This window comes from Gymnogyps californianus, chromosome 1, assembly GCF_018139145.2.
Source record: "Gymnogyps californianus isolate 813 chromosome 1, ASM1813914v2, whole genome shotgun sequence".
Lineage (NCBI taxonomy): Eukaryota > Metazoa > Chordata > Aves > Accipitriformes > Cathartidae > Gymnogyps > Gymnogyps californianus.
In genome coordinates this window covers 68,804,572-68,822,351 of record NC_059471.1, presented here as the reverse complement: position 1 = coordinate 68,822,351, position 17,780 = coordinate 68,804,572, and the positions used below count along the sequence as shown (strand labels likewise).

General features: G+C 38.7%; 1 protein-coding gene across 1 annotated transcript in view; it reads left to right on the top strand.

The window, feature by feature from the left end:
- The window catches only part of LOC127024554 (pinopsin-like), an 89,410-nt gene that overhangs the window by 24,045 nt on the left and 47,585 nt on the right, over window positions 1-17,780 (top strand). The window contains exon 2 of the mRNA XM_050909162.1: window positions 954-1,279. Coding sequence (XP_050765119.1) covers window positions 954-1,279 — 326 coding nt within the window. The remainder of the gene's footprint in view (window positions 1-953; window positions 1,280-17,780) is intronic.

Below are 17,780 nucleotides of genomic sequence, written 5' to 3'. Positions count from 1 at the left end.
GTCTATTCAGGTTTTTCATCTTACGGGACCAGAAGGAGGGGCCTGTAACACATGGGAAAAGATGGTGTTAAATTTCTTCCAACAAGTCCTTTCTGTCATAAATCCTGGGAAGTGGTATCCAGTGTTGTGTCACCAAGAACTGTAAGGAAGCTGCAAGGAGAACAAAAACATATGAAATAGCAAAAAACTGCCCACTGAGTCATGACTAAGAACGTGCCATGCAAAGCCATAAAGATTTGTAGAGGGAGTCAGGACCCTGAACGTTGAAAGAGAGAGTAGAAATGTCCTACAACCCAGATTTTTGAATCTTCTACTGGAGGATATAACTGGTCTCCGACACCTAGAGCTCAGTATTAACTTAAATCACTTTTTGACTGATTATGTGATGCATATGTAAATAAAGTTACGACCTGCCACATCACACTCATGCCAAGGGTTGTCTGTTGTTTCCGTATACAAGTGGTCAGAACTGAAGCTATATCTAGCTGATGGGGCAGAAGTGCAAAAGCTGCTTTCATTTTTGGTCTCCCAATCTTGAAGATAAAGCCTTCTACATGTATAAAAGTCAATGCAATTTTTGAAAATGCTCATGGATGTTAAAAATTGAATATTTCTTAGCAAGGGAATCTTTCAACATTTTATTAGTTCATGTAGAAAATGGATTTCCCCTGGGTAATACTAAAACAGCTAAATGTGAAAGCCTGCCTGGAAGAGGAATAGCTCTCAAGTATGAAAAACTTCCAATATAAGATAAATAAGAGTTAAACAAAATTTGACATGATGGACAGAGCAACCAGGTCCAGTGGGGATTTAAGCATAGAGAATAATGGAAATAGTTTTCACTATTGCTTCAAATATATAATAGTGAGAAAAGCATCTCATTTCTTGGGGTTTAAAATGGATACTGCACAAAATAATGAAAGTAAGCATTTAAATTGCTTGGTTCATTGCAGGCATTGTGTCCCTGATCTCCCTGGCTGTCCTGTCCTATGAACGCTACAGTACTCTCACCCTGTGCAACAAGCGCAGCGCTGACTACCGGAAGGCATTGCTGGCAGTCGGCGGTTCGTGGATTTATTCCCTGGTCTGGACTGTGCCACCTCTGATCGGTTGGAGCAGTTACGGGGTAGAAGGTGCGGGTACAAGCTGTTCAGTACGCTGGTCCTCGGAGTCAGCTGAGTCCACATCCTATATCATCTGTCTCTTCATATTCTGCTTGGTCATCCCTGTGATGGTCATGATATACTGCTACGGTCGCCTCCTTTACGCTGTTAAACAGGTAAGCTGCTGTGTGCTATTGATAGTGCAAACTGCTCCGAGACATGTGTTGCATTTCTCTTCTATCGAGTTTGGAAGCACTGATGATAGAGAGCAAAACAACAAAGCAAAACCAAATGGAAAAGACCACAGAAAGCCTGAAGGAAGGGGCAGGAGGTCTTCACCGAGTTTTTTCATAGTCCAGAGCTCCAAACAGTTAGAACAACCTGATAACATCCATATAGATACTGACTTTGTGGTTTGAAAATATTATATTCTAGGAGAACCAGTGTATCTGGGTGAAGGTTGCATTTGTAATGAAGCCAACTGTCGTGGTTTAACCCCAGCCAGCAGCCAAGCACCACACAGCCGCTCCCTCCTCACTCCCCGTCCCCCCCGCCCCACTCCTGGTGGGATGGGGAGGAGAATCGGGAAAGAAGGCAGAACTCATGGGTTGACATAAGAACAGTTTAATAACTAAAGTAAAATATAATATTAACAATAATAATAATGAAATATAATAATAGTAATGAAAAGGAATATAACAAAAAAAAAAAGGGGGGGGGGGGGGGAAACCCCCAATGATGCACAATGCAATTGCTCACCACCCGCTGACTGATGCCAGAGCTGCGATCCGCCTCTCCCAGCCAACTCCCCCCAGTTTATATACTGGGCATGACGTTCCATGGTATGGAATACCCCTTTGGCTAGTTCAGGTCAGCTGCCCCGGCTCTGCTCCCTCCCAGCTTCTTGCACACCTGCTTGCTGGCAGAGCATGGGAAACTGAAAAGTCCTTGGCTTAAGATAAGCGCTACTTAGCAACAACTAAAACATCAGAGTGTTATCAACATTATTCTCACACTAAATCCAAAACCAGCACTGTACCAGCTACTAAGAAGAGAGTTAACTCTGTCCCAGCCGAAACCAGGACACCAACACACGTTTACCTGTCTCTAAATAAGATGTCCATGCAAACATTTCTTCCTCATTTTTGATCATGATATTTTGATAATTTCTGCTTCTTAATCTGTGGAGACCTAACTCTACGGTAATGCAGTTCTATTGCAATTTGCAGAGTTATCCCAGGGATCAGCTTCTCTTTGTATTTCTAGGCCACATTTAAAAGTTTCCTTACATACTACTACTACGACTGCTACTATGCCGACACTCTTCTGACTGGTTTAAGGAGTACTGCAGATATCCCAAAATGGATGTTCAAAAGACCCTGCCAGGGCGTGTGGTATTGTGAAGTTTGAATACTCCTGGGACAGTAACGAAATGGTTTAACGATGAATAATGAGAAAGGAATGAGTGTATAGGTGTTCTCTAAAAAGCAATTCTCTAAAATGTTCAGATGAATTAACTAAAAGTGTTAAATGGAAAAAAAAAAAAGCAGTAAATCCCTGAATAGAGGCTCTCATAGAGAATTAAAGAGGATGTAGTTTACTTTTGATTAGTCATAAGAAATTAAGGTCCTGCCTTTTACATGATTTGTCAAAACTTTCAGAACACTTGAAGCCCAAATGGGGAATCTTTTCCTGGTTGAGTGCTGAGTGGGCCAGTAAAATCCCTTTGATGAATCACACATTAGTACTCCTCTTAATGCTGTGCAATAGTAATATGGAAAAAATTTCTCTTGATAGTAAACCATTAAAGTGAAATTGCAGACTGTATCTGGTCCCTGGGCAGCAATATCCTTTACCATCACCTTAAAGAAAGGAGCAGGATGTTGGAACATGTGCTACTACTAATATGCAGAAGATACAACTTTCTTAAACTTTCGTCTCTTCTTTCCTTCAGCCCTCAGTGTCATTCCTGACAACAGACGTCACCCACAACATACAAATACTTGTATGGGTGAAGCTTCTGTAGCATGTGCTTTAGCTTTTAGTTCTAAATGTAACTTGTGTTATTTTATTCACCTTTTTTTTTTTTTTTTAATTCAGTTATATTAAAAGTAGTAGTAGATCTCACTGATCTGCCTGATGGGTCTCAAGTAGTTGTGGCAAACATGCTGAGGGAACAAAGTATCATAGAAAAGATATGTGCAATCTATAGCCATTTTGTATTTAGACATGAAGACTGAGTGGACTGGGTGGAAGACTAGGTTGATTGATTAATTGACTGTCCAGAGAAAAAAATGGGAGAAGGAATAGCATTTTCCACAATCCTCTCTCCTACATCCTCTCTGTGCTTTTGAGAGTGATCACGAAGCCTCTGGGATGCTAAGGTTAGAGAGCCCTGAGAAATGTTGTAAATGGTGGAAGTGAAAAAGAATCGAACCCCATCTTGCATAACCTGTTGGAGGGCAGGTCTTAGGGAACTAATGCTTGTTAAATGCAAAGGAACTCCAATGAGGATTAGATCGTATCTCCTCTCTAAAGTTGTTATGACTCAGGGTCATAACAGCTGCCCAAGCATTTGTGAAGTCTTGAATAGCTAAACCCTAAATTTTTACACAAAACATCTAATGCTTTCCTGGTGTTTGTAAAAGATTTCCTTGATAAGTGATATTTCAGCAAAAAGAATCTCAATCAGAAAACTCATCAGTCCTCAGCTTTCTGTGATGTACCAGAAACCGTCTCCAGTACCATAACTGTGAAATCTTGCATTTTGTAAATTTCCTGTTTCCAAAGAACATATCATGACACAGTCACTGAAATACAGACTTTTTTCCCTTTGGTCTGAGGTCCTCTAACTATTCAGTAATAAACGGGATAGATTATGAAATGCTAAAGTATGTCATGTTTCAAACTGGAGGTAGAGATGAGCAATATGCAAATAAAAATATAGTAGCTCTTACATAAAACTACGAAGAGTAGGTAGGGTAATACAAAAAAAAAAAGTTAAGAGAGGTTCCATTGTAATGCTGTTCCTTTCTGGTGTGGGCAAAAAATTCATTATCTTGCGATATTCTGGCCTCATAGATTAAAGTCCTTCTGTGACCCTCTGTGTTATATATTAGAAGAAATGTGGGAGCATTGCAAACATAGTAGGTGCGTTATCCCAGCTTCAGCTGCTTGGTAAATTCTCTAAAATATGCATGTCATATTTTTGCAAGATACATAGAAGTTTCTATGTTAGAGCATTGTAGCGTTAATGGTATTGCACGCTGAGATCAAGAGTGCAGGAGTTATGCCATTATTAATAGTGCAATGTAAATTAATTGAGGTGGAAGAAATATCTTAATAGATGTGGGATAGTTAATGCAAGAATTGGCACAGTGCCTGTATTTTCTCTTTGCAGGGACAGTAATTATAGGTCGGCTTTTCTCTTTTTCTTCTCTAAATTTAGTAAGGTGCTGTAGCATTCTGTCGTTCAAGGCATTAATAGATCCTATGAAGTCATCTGCAATCTGTGTAATGGTAAAAGGCACAAGGATTTCAGTAATACAGGTTTTATAAAAGATCGTCTTTTCAAGGAATTACAACTCAATAGCATCCCTGTATGAATAATCTTAACAGCAAATGACATTAAACAGTATTACAACATGACTGTACTATTATCTCAGAGCTCTTGCCATTTATTAAGTTTGAAGACCATTAGGAATTGCTCAAGTTATTTTCTTTAAAGGTATGGGTCTTTTTCCAGAATGGCTTTATCTGGACGGTTGAGTTTGGTTCTGCAGACGGTCTTTTCTGCCATCCTTGTGTGACTCGCTCGGAGGAGGGAAGTACTAGCTCTGAATAGTGAGAGCATTTCAGAGATGCTAAGCAAAATAATCCCCAAAACAGAGAGCTGAAGAAAAACCTGTGGTTTCAGAAGCTGTTAGGGAACTTGGCAGTGCATCAGATTTTAAGACATAGAGAAACACAAATATTTTATTAGACTTGTCTTGAGTCCATATTTTCACTCATACTGATGTTGTTTCCTGTTTTTATGAAACCTGTTCTTCCATTTCTGCAGATGCAGAAATTCAGTTTCTTCTTTAAGTTTTCCTTTAGAGATGTTGTGTCTGATACCCGTAAGTAGAAAGGGGCAAAGTTTTCTCCTTCACAAAATACTATTCACATGTATTTTATTCATGCCCATTCTACAGAACAAGGGAAGGAAACTGAGAATGGTTTATTTCTCCTAGTGCAATTTGATTTTTTTTTTTTTTTTCTTTTCTTCCCAGTTTTTGGCTTATGATGCTTCTCTATGACTCTACCATTGTGTTCCCTCTGGAAAAATGTTCTTTATAAAGTCAGTGTCAGTTGTTTACACTTTGAAAAGTGGGCTCCCAAATGTAGAATTACAGAGATTAGCATTGCGATCACGGTAACGCAGAAGGCACAGTATGATTAAAATCCTCCACTGAGGGGCCCAGAGAACTCATATGAACCAGCCTAATGAAAATCAGTAAGACTTTTAAAAGAGATCCCTTCAGTCTGCATTATCTTCCACTTGCACAGAGAAATCCTGCCCAAGGACAAGACGGGTCTCAGAACATTGTTTCAAGAAAAGTTTTCAGATTGATTTTGTGGAGGCTCTCATCTTGGCTCGTCTCATTGCCAGTCTTCTTTCATCGAAAGCTGTGCCTGAACAAAGCTCGGCAGCTCTTTATGGAATGTAGCTAGGACATGGAAAACAATAAAAAGGATTGCAAGCAGAGCACAAAGACTTAAACACATAGTGCAATACACATCTGACCATGCAATTCTTGCTCAGTGCAACAGACCGTGTGTTGAAGTGGGCAAAGGGCCAGTGGTCACACTGTCTCATGGGGTTCTGGAGCAGATGGAGTTGTGACCTGACCTGATAGTACTACTGTGTTGGTTTTTTTCTTTTTACTTGAGAACAGCAAGGAAGAGGTAGAGATGGAAAACATTTATTATGCTCTTTCACGTCATTACCCCAGTTTTACACTGACTTTGTTTTTTGACAAAAAAAAAAAACAAGAAAAAAATATTCAGTGAAAATTTTAAGACTAGCCCATATGAGATAGAAGTTGGCCTTACCAGTATGCCTTGTCCTCCACTCCGTGGTGGACCTACTAAAGCTTAATTCCTCATAAACGGCTAGTTTAACTAGTGACCAAAATGTAGGTTCAGGTAGTGGAATTACCTGACTATTTCCCTTTACAGCAACTTTTGTTGTTTCTTTTGAAAAGTGCCACATGATTTCTGACTTCCATGTGTCATAGGAGAACCAGATCACTTTTTTTTATCCCATCTCCTGAACCTTTCTGAGTCTTATTACCTTGTAGGGGAATGGGGACAGTCATGGTTATGCTGCAGAGAGCTGCCTGGTCCTCTCTCTTTTACTGCTCTTCCAGACTTCAAATTACCAAATTTAGTGGAGGAAAAGTGCTTCTGTCTCTTATTTAAGAAGTAATGCCCCAGAGTGAAATTGTGACTCAATTATAAATCTGAAGAAACTAATTTTGAATTCTGTGTCGTTAGATTTCAACTCTAGTATATTTTTTAAAGCATTGGATATAAACGACAGTGGTAGTTTTGAAATCTCCCATGCCCGCAAAGAGAGTCTGAGAGAGAAAGGAAAGAATAGATGTAGATTTTTATGACTTCTGATTCCTTTATCCTGCTTTATGTCTGTACTATTTGGAACAGTTAAAAATATCTGTAAAAGCAATTATTGCATCATTGTTCATTAAAGTAGTAAGGAAAGGATTATAAAGTAGAAGGATCGCTCCTGTGACTGTTTCCAGTTCTCCAGCTCATTTGGAAATGATTGTTTGTAGGAAGACAACACATTAGGGCAGAATGCTCAATGATTTAAACTGAAAAGAAATTATCTTCACATAATAGAAAGAGTAGGATGGAAAAGTAATAATTGTTCCATCATTCCTTCATGTGCTTCATATGTCTATTTACAGAGAAACTCGATTTTCTGAAACTTTATCTTTGATGGCACTGAAGTTATGACTTACGTTGAGAAAACTGATAAAGCAATTATGTACCATTAACTCTATCTTCTAAAAGCCCTAGATAAAAACAGCTTTGTAGTCATAGGCCTTCTTTTAGAAGCAAAACTCAATATCTTTCTAGTTATTTAATGAAACAACAAAGTCCTAAGAAATGTAATTCAGGTAAAGATGATGTAGACCTGGTCCTTTGGTTCCTGTAGCTCATCTCTTTCAAATGTGATTAAGTATATTTGGGATTTGACTTAATTTCGAATATGTTTGACCCTAACTGCATCTGTGCTCAGACAGTCAGCTATACTCATTAGACAACCATATCTTGTTATTTTTTTACTCTACATTCATAGATTTTATTTCTTCCCTTTGGGTCTTCATGTATACTTTCTCTCCTAGCTTCTAGTGGTATAGAGGAAGAATGATAAATAACTTTGCCTTTCCTTTTTAAACCTTGCTGTAAAGATATAATAATTACATATAATTCACAAGCAAAAAGAGATTCAGTTTGCATATGAGTGGATAGATGTTTTCTGTCACATCATGAGGATATGGGAACTTAATCGAAATATAAGTTTCATGTTAGGCTGAGAGAATTGGAATAAATCTTAGCAAAATGTTATGAAAGGGATCTGCTGGATTATCAAATGTTACAAAGTAATGTAATCATATAGCTTATAACCAGCATCATCAAGAAAATCATCAAAATCAATATTTCCATGTTTTCTGTACAGCCTTCAACTGGCACACAGCAGTCAATATTCAACATCTCCTTACTGGGTAGTTGTTTGACCTTTGCCAAATTCTGCATGTGCAAGCCACTGCACAGCTAAAACACAAAGCTGGTAACAGGCCATTTTTTGGATTCTGTGATAACAGGAACATTCTGTGATAACAACACTCAGGACGTGTGGTTTTATTGTTTGATTTGGGATTTTTGGTAGAAGAATGGGCTTTAAATTACGAGAGCAATTGACATTCCTATATAATAGTACGTTTTCTCTGAATTTCTAGATCATTTCTCAAGTAGAAAAGCGAAGCAGCTGAGTTTTTTTTGATGTTTCAAAGAAGAGGAGCACTGAAATCCGTTGGGCTGCATATACTATGTATCAGTGATCAGTTCTTTGAAGATCTGGTTATTCTGAAGTTTTCTTGGCTTCTGCCATGATGAAATTTCTCAGAATCCTGTAGGTGAGGTGATATCTGGGACAGCTATTTTCACAAGAAGTTAATTAATTCTGTTGAATATTTAATTTGTTTAGAATCAGGTCACAATCTGTAAATGGTTTTACATAAATATAAACTTCTTAGCATATCAACTCTTTTTCTGTTTAAATTTTTTCTGATAATTTCTGTAACCACTCTTGTCTTTCACAGACCATGAGTCCCATTGCTTCCTTTTTCTCCTTTACCCTGACGCCATTTTTTGCATACATAGATCTCCTGCTTCCTTCTTTCAGTGAAGAGATTTCCATAAAATCTTTCTTTTGACAGTTTGAAAATGCTCTGAATATACACAGATTTTTCCAATGCTTTGTAAAGATAATACTACTATTCCTACTCTACAGAAGGAAAGCATGTAGTATTGAGGACTGTGAGAATTTAAGGCATTTTCAGCATCTATGTAGTCTAATTTTTTTTGTCTACATTCCCTCTGTAGTGAATAGAGAAAGAAAGTCACATCCAGGGAGGTTGTTCCCAAGGTAGACAACTTTTGTCAGCTGCAGACATGTAAGATGAGTCCCACTAAAAGAAGTAAATTCTTGTATTACGACAAAACAAGGAAACATTTTCATCTTGAAAAGAGGATACAGTGTATCAATAATTTATTTTTTAAAAAATAGCACCTGTTTTCAATGATTTTCAAAAAAATGGTATGATAGTTAAGTGATTATGCCATTATGTCATTGTTATTTAATGCCAGGTCATAATATAAAATACAAGCATAACATAACTAATGAAACAAAATCTGTAGCATTTTGACATTGAATTTTGGCATTCATTTCATGAGGACTTTAAAAATACTTGTTTTCACTTTCATAAGCAATTTTCAGATGTCAGCATTTCACATTTCAGACAGTTCTATTGTTACGTTTCTGTTCAAGGATGTTACAACGAAGCAAGCACTGATTATTCCTGTTAGCTGATTTTTTTTTTTTTTTCTTTTTATGGGAAGCCTGCTGGAATAAAAAGTTGCTTTGATTAGCTCAGAGGAAGATTTATGAGAGTGCTTAATTTTTAAAGAGCTAACTTATCCTTGTACTCTTATATAACTATTAGGGTTTGCCCAGGAGGTGAAAAGATTGTTATGTAGCTATCATGAAGACACTATAAATATAGCATTGATTTTGGGGGTTCACTGCTTGCAACTGTAAAAAGATTTCAGTTTTCTGCACTACATTAATACCAGTTTTTATTGACAGTCTCCCCCAAGGGCACAAAATCCAGTGTTTTCTGTAACAGTGGAGAAAAATGTGAAACCCTGTGAAACCCTGAGAAATAAAGGAGAAAGATAGCTAACATTTTTTCTTTGTGTGTAGCTGCAAGGCTTGTAATTTCAACATCTCAGCTTGTAGGAGAGTAAAGGTATGGTGAGTCAATCGAATGTAAAATACCTGTCAAAGTGTTTAGACACTTCAGCTGCTGTCAGGTCTTGCATAGACACATGTCTAACTCATGGGTGACGGGTATGTTCACTCAGGGTTGTTCTCCATATTTCTAATTAAAAAGTGTCGACTGACTGTTGAAGCACATGTGACCAGATTAGTCTTCATTTTTTGAGGTCTGAGCATGCTGGAAGGGAAACAGGCATGGGAAAAGATTATGATCTTCTTTCCCCTGTGCTTGCATAAGCATAAATCATTAGTTAATTGTTTGTGTTTTGCAGAGAAGCAGTAATACAACGTTGGCATAAATCAGGCACTGTACAAATTCGTTGTAAATCAAGTTAATGGCTGGCCAGAAAATAGGATTTCATTGGGTTTGCGATTTTTCATTCTTTAGATAAACTAGGGAGGAAATAAGCCTGTCACAATCTTTAATAACAAGCTAATAGAAATTTAAGATCTGATGCTTTAATCTCTGGATGCATTATGTCCATAAAGAATAGGCTGTGGTCTCACAAGTCTTTCAGTTTACAGCAAATGGAGTACATCAATACCGAGCACTCACGATGTCTCTGTTCAGGGGGTGGTTTAGTAAAGGTTTTTCCTGATAAGTAAAAGCATAAGATTTTTTGTTTGCTCACCAGTTATAAAACTGGAAAGGTTAAATGTACAGAAGAGTGTTTTGCAGGGTAAAGAATGTGTTTTTGTTTACTTACATTTCAGCACTGAGAACTGAGCCGCACTTACTTTACTGTCCTGTAGTTTGACTCCACTTAAGAGACCAGCTTGTGACCTCAGGCAGAATCCCTGGCAGAAGGCTTGAAGCAAAATAAATTGTCCTACATGTAGCACTGTGGCATTGTCCCCCAGAGAAACACTTCTAAGGGTGTATCTGCAAAGGGACGCTGCTGTGCAGTGAAGAAAGAACAAATGTGCAATGCCGAAGGGCTTCCTTCTCTGGTGACCACCACGCGCTTGATATCACATTAACCATGCCGTTGTGTGAGAGTACTCATGCCAGTCCCCAGCCAGCGCTGTCTGGGTGGGAAGTCAAAGCAGAGGGCCTTGGTTCGCTGCACATAAACCCTAACGTATATAGCGAAGTTTTCAGTCACAGTCCAAAACGTAGTTCTGCTTTTTTCCTGGTGGAGCAAAGAGGGTTAACAAGGATGTTTGCTTTGACTTTTTCCACCCTTATTCCACCTCCATGTTAGTCCTGTGTTAATTGCAACTACAGGATTTGGCCACGGGCATTTGTAATAGCTATTACTGTTCATTAGTTCCTTGTTTTAGCCCCCCTTCCACTGCTGAAAATCCTGAGAGCTCAAGCCGTAGTGCCTGACGAGGTATACATTGGCAGTAATAGAGGGAAAGAATTTTACATGAGAACTTAATGATGTGGTGAAGAACGATGGCATGCCAGTATGACATGACAAATCCACATGCTACAGAGATATGAAATGGATGCAAATGATGATTATGTGCTTACAGAATGAAAATCAAAAACATGTAAAAGAAGAAAGGTAAATGCATAAAATCTAGAACAAACATTGTTTCAAAGTTTCTAATCCATTGTTTTATTAGTTTCTAATCCTACCGGCTAGGTAGGACTTTTTGGCTAGCTCAGTTGAATAACTTGCACATCTGCATGAGAACCTCTGCATAAACACGGATTCAAGGTTTATGGCCAGAGGAATGCAATTGAGCTGTCAGGCTTTTATTATCTTAATAATAGAAAAGTATTAAACAATATAAAGTTATAAGATTGATCGTACTTTTTTACCACAACTAAAATAAGGTAAAATTTAGATTCCCTAGCTGCTTGGCACTAAAGCTGTTTCATCCACAAACAAAAGGTGAGAAAGCCCAGTTCATCTCTGTCTTACATCTCCAATGTTTTCAGATCCTATAGCTTCAGCCTAACCTGACTAAAGCTAAGGTGGCCTAACCTACCTGTAATAGATACTCATTTTGCTCAACTACTACTCATATTCTAATATTTTTATCACCTACTATATCCTATATTTTTTATGGTGAATATTATACCCTGCTAAAGAGTTAGACTTAAATGATACGTGTATACTTCCTCTATGAAACCTACATTTATTTTCAGTGGAGGCAAACCCATGTGTAATATGAGTATAACAGATTAAATGAGAATAAGTACAACATTTTGGTAGTGGTGCGAGGTTATGTTGTCTTCACAGTATATACTTTGATACTTAACATGTATGTGAAGTGGGCAGGTCACTCAAATTGTACACATTCTAGAAGCAAAAGAAATTTTTTTTTTGTGCTTGTGTGGACTCTGCACCGAGGAGCATGCATGCAGATAACTGTGCATATTCAATGTTGACATGTTTTTACATGGTCAGGATCTTCCTTGGGCTTGAAGCAAACGGTGCAAGCTGCCTACGTCCATACTACATAGTGTTTGGCCTTGAGCATCCTCTGGACCTTACATAGTGTCCCTGTGGACCTCAAACATGGTAGTTCATATTTTCTTTATTTGCCCAAATCAAAGTGTCTGAAATGACATGAGGGCTACCTTCCAGCTCTTACAGTGTGGAGCTCTTACAGTGTGGAGCTGAGAGTTGATATGCTATGCCCCGATCTATATAGCAGAGGTGTTGGTGAGTGCAAGTCTGCGGCACAAGTCAGAGGACTATGTAGAAAGGAGGGAGCCAAACCTGGTGCAGCCTTGTCCATGCCACCTACTGGGAGTTGTCACTGGTGCTTTCTGTCTTTCACATAGTGGCTTGAGGGCATCGTCTTGGAGAGTGCTAAGGCAAATCTGCGCTGGGGAGCCAAGGATGCCGACAGTTAAGCAGGATGGATGATCAGGGACAAGAGCTTTATCTCACTTTGTGAAGTGGTTTTATTTAGTAGTATAGACATAGCTATTCATGCTTTTAAAAATACGTGCCTATTCCATGTCTTTCTTTTCCATGGAGGTTTAATTTTAATTTGTGTGTGTGTGTGTGTGTGAAGAAAACTGGAATTTTCCGTTCTTCCTTAAAGGCAGCTTGTTGTATAAAAAAGTTCATTGTGTGCACATGAATCTAAGTTTCTGGCTTTCTTCCACAATTGTGGGTACTATTTTAAATAGAGCTGGTTGGGAAATAGACTTTCTGGTCTTTTCCCGATTTGAGATTTTTGATGGAGAGATTTCTTGTCTTGAATAAGGTGAGGGACACACACAAATCTTAACCTCACTTTTTTTCACAGATCAGGAAATCAGCAGTATTTTATTTTGACATAATTCTCCACTGGGACATTTAGATGTTAAAAATAAAATAATCTCCTCTTGACCCTGAAACCACTCAGGGTCCTGGTGCCCTTGTACAGCAGTTGCTTAGCCAAAACGATGTGGAACAAAAGGGCCTGGAAATCCTTGGAGCTGATGAGCTAAAATGCCTGTGAGTTCCAGCGTCCTGAATAAAATAGCTCTGTGAGGTAACTAGGCACTAAAAGCCCAGGCATTTTAGATCTCTGTCAGGCATATTGTCAAAGAACAAGAAAGAAGCCCAGGGAAACTTGGGTACCACAAGAAATGTCTCAAATTTGCATGTTCCCACAGGATGTTTTCATTTTTGTGATTCAGTTTCCCAGTGCAAAAATGTCACACTAGGAATAATTTTGACCTTAATTGATCTGTAACTTGCCTCTTCGCAAATGAAACATTTTTGTTGTTGCAGTGCAGCTGGCTTAAAAAATGCCAAGAGGGTTTCTGTCGTTCTACCTAAACCTTTTTCCACCTTCCCCGTCTTCACCACCTTGTTCAGTATGCATGACGTGATATGGTAATAAATGTGCAGCTCTCATATTCACATAATAGTTCATTGCCCTTGGGTTTTAACAAGGGTGAAGGTGCAAATACTGGTATTCAGCTTACTGAGCCTCATCAGTATGGCAAAGAAGTGTTGAAAAGTCACACTAATTTTCACATTCTAATTATGCGTTCTGTCACGTTCATACAGTCAATCCAAATCAGTGTTATTACAGGGGTTTGGTTTTTTTTTTTAGTGTATACTTGTTTTTTCCTTTGTTATTAAAATAAACAGCCAGGATATTTTATGGAATTCTTCCCCTTTACTAAATTGTTGCTGCTTTGCACAGTACTTGGCTCTGTCTCATGGTGAGTCAGTGGAAATTAGCTTCTGTGTTCTGTAGTAGATTAAAACTGGGGTCATACTTCAATTTACAAGTATCTTACTATGCAGCTGGCTCTACTTACTTCAGTGGGCTTGATGGTAAAGTGAGGGCCACTGTCACAAGTGAAAAATGATGGCAGAAATGGGGCCAATAATATTTTAAACACACAGATGTATTTCAGGCAGCATTTTATTAATCTGAGTCAATGAAAATAGATTGACAATGCTCTGAGTGCCTTTAATTACTAGCCTTGATAGAATATAATCCTACAGGACTCAATACCCAGTGTAACTCGGTTGGATTAAACACTGGGGCAATCAATCTTTTTTTTTTTTTTTTTTTTTTTTTCTTCCGCATGTGTGGCAGGGGGATAAGATGGGTAGGCAAGGCTGGAGTGGGAAGAAGGGACTGGTGCCGCTGCCTTAACAGCAGCAAAGACTCGGAGCAGCTTGTGCGGGCCAGGCAGCCGTGCCTGGGCAGGTCTGGGACTAACACGCTGCGCCCCAACGGAGAGCAGCTTCCAGCAGAGTGAGAACAGTCCTCGTGAAGTATTTAGAGTAGACGCTTCTGAGGCTTTTTTTTAATTAAGTGCTAACATATGGCTCTTCAAAACATCTGGTCCTGCTGGAAGAAAAGAGACACTGTTCAAGCACTTTCCAGTTTGCACCTGACGCTTCAGTTTTACAGGGAGCCTCCTTCACTGAAGGAGCGCTTTTCTGAACCTTCCCAGGAGAAATGACACCGATCTATCACACCACATAGAGAGTTTTACATCTCTTCTTATCAGGCACATGTTTCATTTGAATTTCTCTTCACTAGTAACGCAGTTGTCAGATGAACTCTTCAGCTGCTTAATTATAGAGATCTTCAACTTAAAAATCTCAGGAATCCTTATGCGGTAAATCAATATCCCTCTGGACAGGTGAATGACAGGAAAGAAAAAGATATGATCATAAGTAGCCAATGTTTCCTTTGGAGAAATATGCATTAAGTGTATTACTCTATTTCTCAAGTTATTTTTAAGAAGATGACGCTTAATTGTTGACTCTCCAACTTTTCTATTTCATACAGTTTTCATTGTAACTTAACTACTGTCCCCTTTGTGGCCTTAATTCATTCTTCCTTTGTTATTACAAGATATAAAAGTAAAAAGAATGAACATTCACTCTTAATTTTTAAGAGTTAGGGGTCTGAGCCTTCACTTTCCTGTTCATTAAGCATCTTTTTTTTCCGTAGTTCTTCTTTTAAAACGTCTACACAGTATGCATCTTAAAACAATGAACAACGGTCTCTGGCTTGAGGTAGAGTCATCTGAGCTTACAATGAATGGGTGATTGTTTGACTTTTAGTAGTACAACTGACATCTGCTAAGCAGCTAGATTAATCACAGCTGAGTATGTGCTAGGGCGGCCTTTAGGGTATATTCCAGACCTTCTGCTGTACTTAAGAGTGGTAATCTAAATTCAAATGGGAGATCTGTCAACTAAACAGCTTCTCAGATAATAAAAGGCATGTAAGGTGTTTACTAAGGGCATCTCAGTAATACTGGACTGTTTTGTTTCTAGTCACGTACAAGGCAGAAGAGGCACAACATTGCAGTGTTTCAGAAGGCTGTAACATCCATTTTATCTGGTGTCCTGGTTTCGGCTGGGATAGTTAATTTTCATCCTAGTAGCTGGTATAGTGCCGTGTTTTGGATTTAGTAGGAAAATAATGTTGATAACACACTGATGGTTTTAGTTGTTGCTAAGTAGTGTTTATACTAAGTCAAGGATTTTTCAGCTTCTCGTGCCCAGCCAGCAAGAAGGCTGGAGGGGCACAAGAAGTTGGGAGGGGACACAGCCAGGACAGCTGACCCAAATTGGCCAAAGGAATACTCCATACTATATGACATCATACCCAGTGTATAAACTGGGGGGAGTTGGCTGGGAGGGGTGGATCGCTGCTTGGGAACTAACTGGGCATTGGTCAGCGAGTGGTGAGCAATTGCATTGTGCATCACTTGTTTTGTATATTCTAATTCTTTTAGTATTATTATTGTCATACTATTATTATCATTATCATTATTTTCCTTCTTTTCTGTCCTATGAAACTGTCTTTCTCTCAACCCACGAGGCTTTTTTTTTTTTTTCCAATTCTCTCCCCCATCCCACTGGGTGGGGGGAGTGAGTGAGCGGCTGCATGGTGCTTAGTTGCTGGCTGAGGTTAAACCACATCTGGTAATGTAACACTTTGCCTGAAACTGCCCCAAACATGTGGAAAGAGAAATTTCCATTTAGCTGAGATCTTGCTACTTATATCTGGCCTAATAAAGATTAAATATAAACAAAGGTGTGAATAAAACAACCTGCACAGAAGTAGAAAAGAAAGAAATTCATAAATATTCTGAGCCTAAATTGAAAAAAAAAAATTGAGCAAACACTCCTGTGATGAATGGAGCTTTCCCTACCCAGCAAACACTGACGTATATGCATTTTTTTATTCCTATTAGCAATCCCATTGAACATGCTTAAAGGTTGGTTATAAGTCTGTGAAACACTGCATACAAGCCATTGCCTTGCACAGAAAATAGAATGAGTATTACCACTAGTTTCTGATCGTAGCTATCCCTAGTTAAACACCAGTAGCACTCTGCTCTGCTCTGATGCCTTTGGTAGGAGCTGGGCCTTTAAAAACACCTATCTCTGGGAAAGTTCACTCAACTAATTCACCTGGATATTGCTTTCTAGTTTCTCTATTGGTATGCCTTGCAAGCGCTCACTAAAAGCCTTTAAAGGCCGTACCTGATACTTTTCTCTCTCTTGCTTGCTGAGCAAGTTCAGGATATTAGTTCATTCTAAATGTCAAGTTGAAAGAACTGACTTTCACATCGTTTCAACCTGGCCTTTCTGCATCCGTCTTTAAGCTCTTTATGAAGAAAATTTGTAACTGTGGTTGGCAACCTGGCCTTGGCCTTTTATTAATTGCATGCTACTCCTGGGAGCCTTTTCTTTTTGCATGTTTTCTTTCACTATTCAGTAGTGAAAAAGCTCTTCTGCCATGCTCATGCTTCCATGCTCCAGGATGGTCAAGGCTCAGTAGGTGCTTAGTTATGTCAGCCTGGCACATTTTGGATTTTCTCAATATAAAACTAAATGGATTTGCTTTGAGCTCCATTGCTTGCTGAGTAAGTTCAGGATGTTAATTCAGTCTAAATGTCAAGTTAAAAGAATTAGGATTCCAGCCTGCTGAATCACCTTGTTAAGTCAGTATTCTTTTTACTTTGACCTTTCCTTAGGGAGGTACAGGTATTGCTCGATTAGTTTAGGTCTTTCCAGAAGAATGGTGGAATTTTATAAGACTACATCATCCTTTTGTCTCTGAGGTGATAAAATTCACACTGGACAGGCTTCATACTGGCTCTGACTATATCAGTCCCTACTTACTTATTGCACTCTGGAGGATTCTTCTGTTACAAAACTCAGAAATGAAAGTGTTGCTCAAAAGTGAGCTGAATTTGCAATATCCATATTTAACAAATACTGACTTGAAGGGGCCTGGGCTTATTAGTGAATCACTGCTAGAGTAGTTTGTATCTTGGTACTAACTGTCCCAGACATGGATCCCTTGAAATTGGAATTCAAGGAAACCTAGAGAATTATTTAAAATAATCTCTCTGTGTTGCTTTTCCTGGATGTAATTGTCAAAACCAACATATCCAGAGCAAAATTAGGCTGTAAAAGAATATTATACTAGTGCCAACCTCTTCCTTGGAAGATAAAGGACATGTTTTACAATTGGGAGTAGTATTAATTTGCAGATTGAGAGTGTGAAACAAGGATGTGACCACTTGCCAGTGCAGGGATGCAGAATCTCCATCCTCAGTGTGTGACATCCCCACTAGTTCTATTACAGCCCCCTTT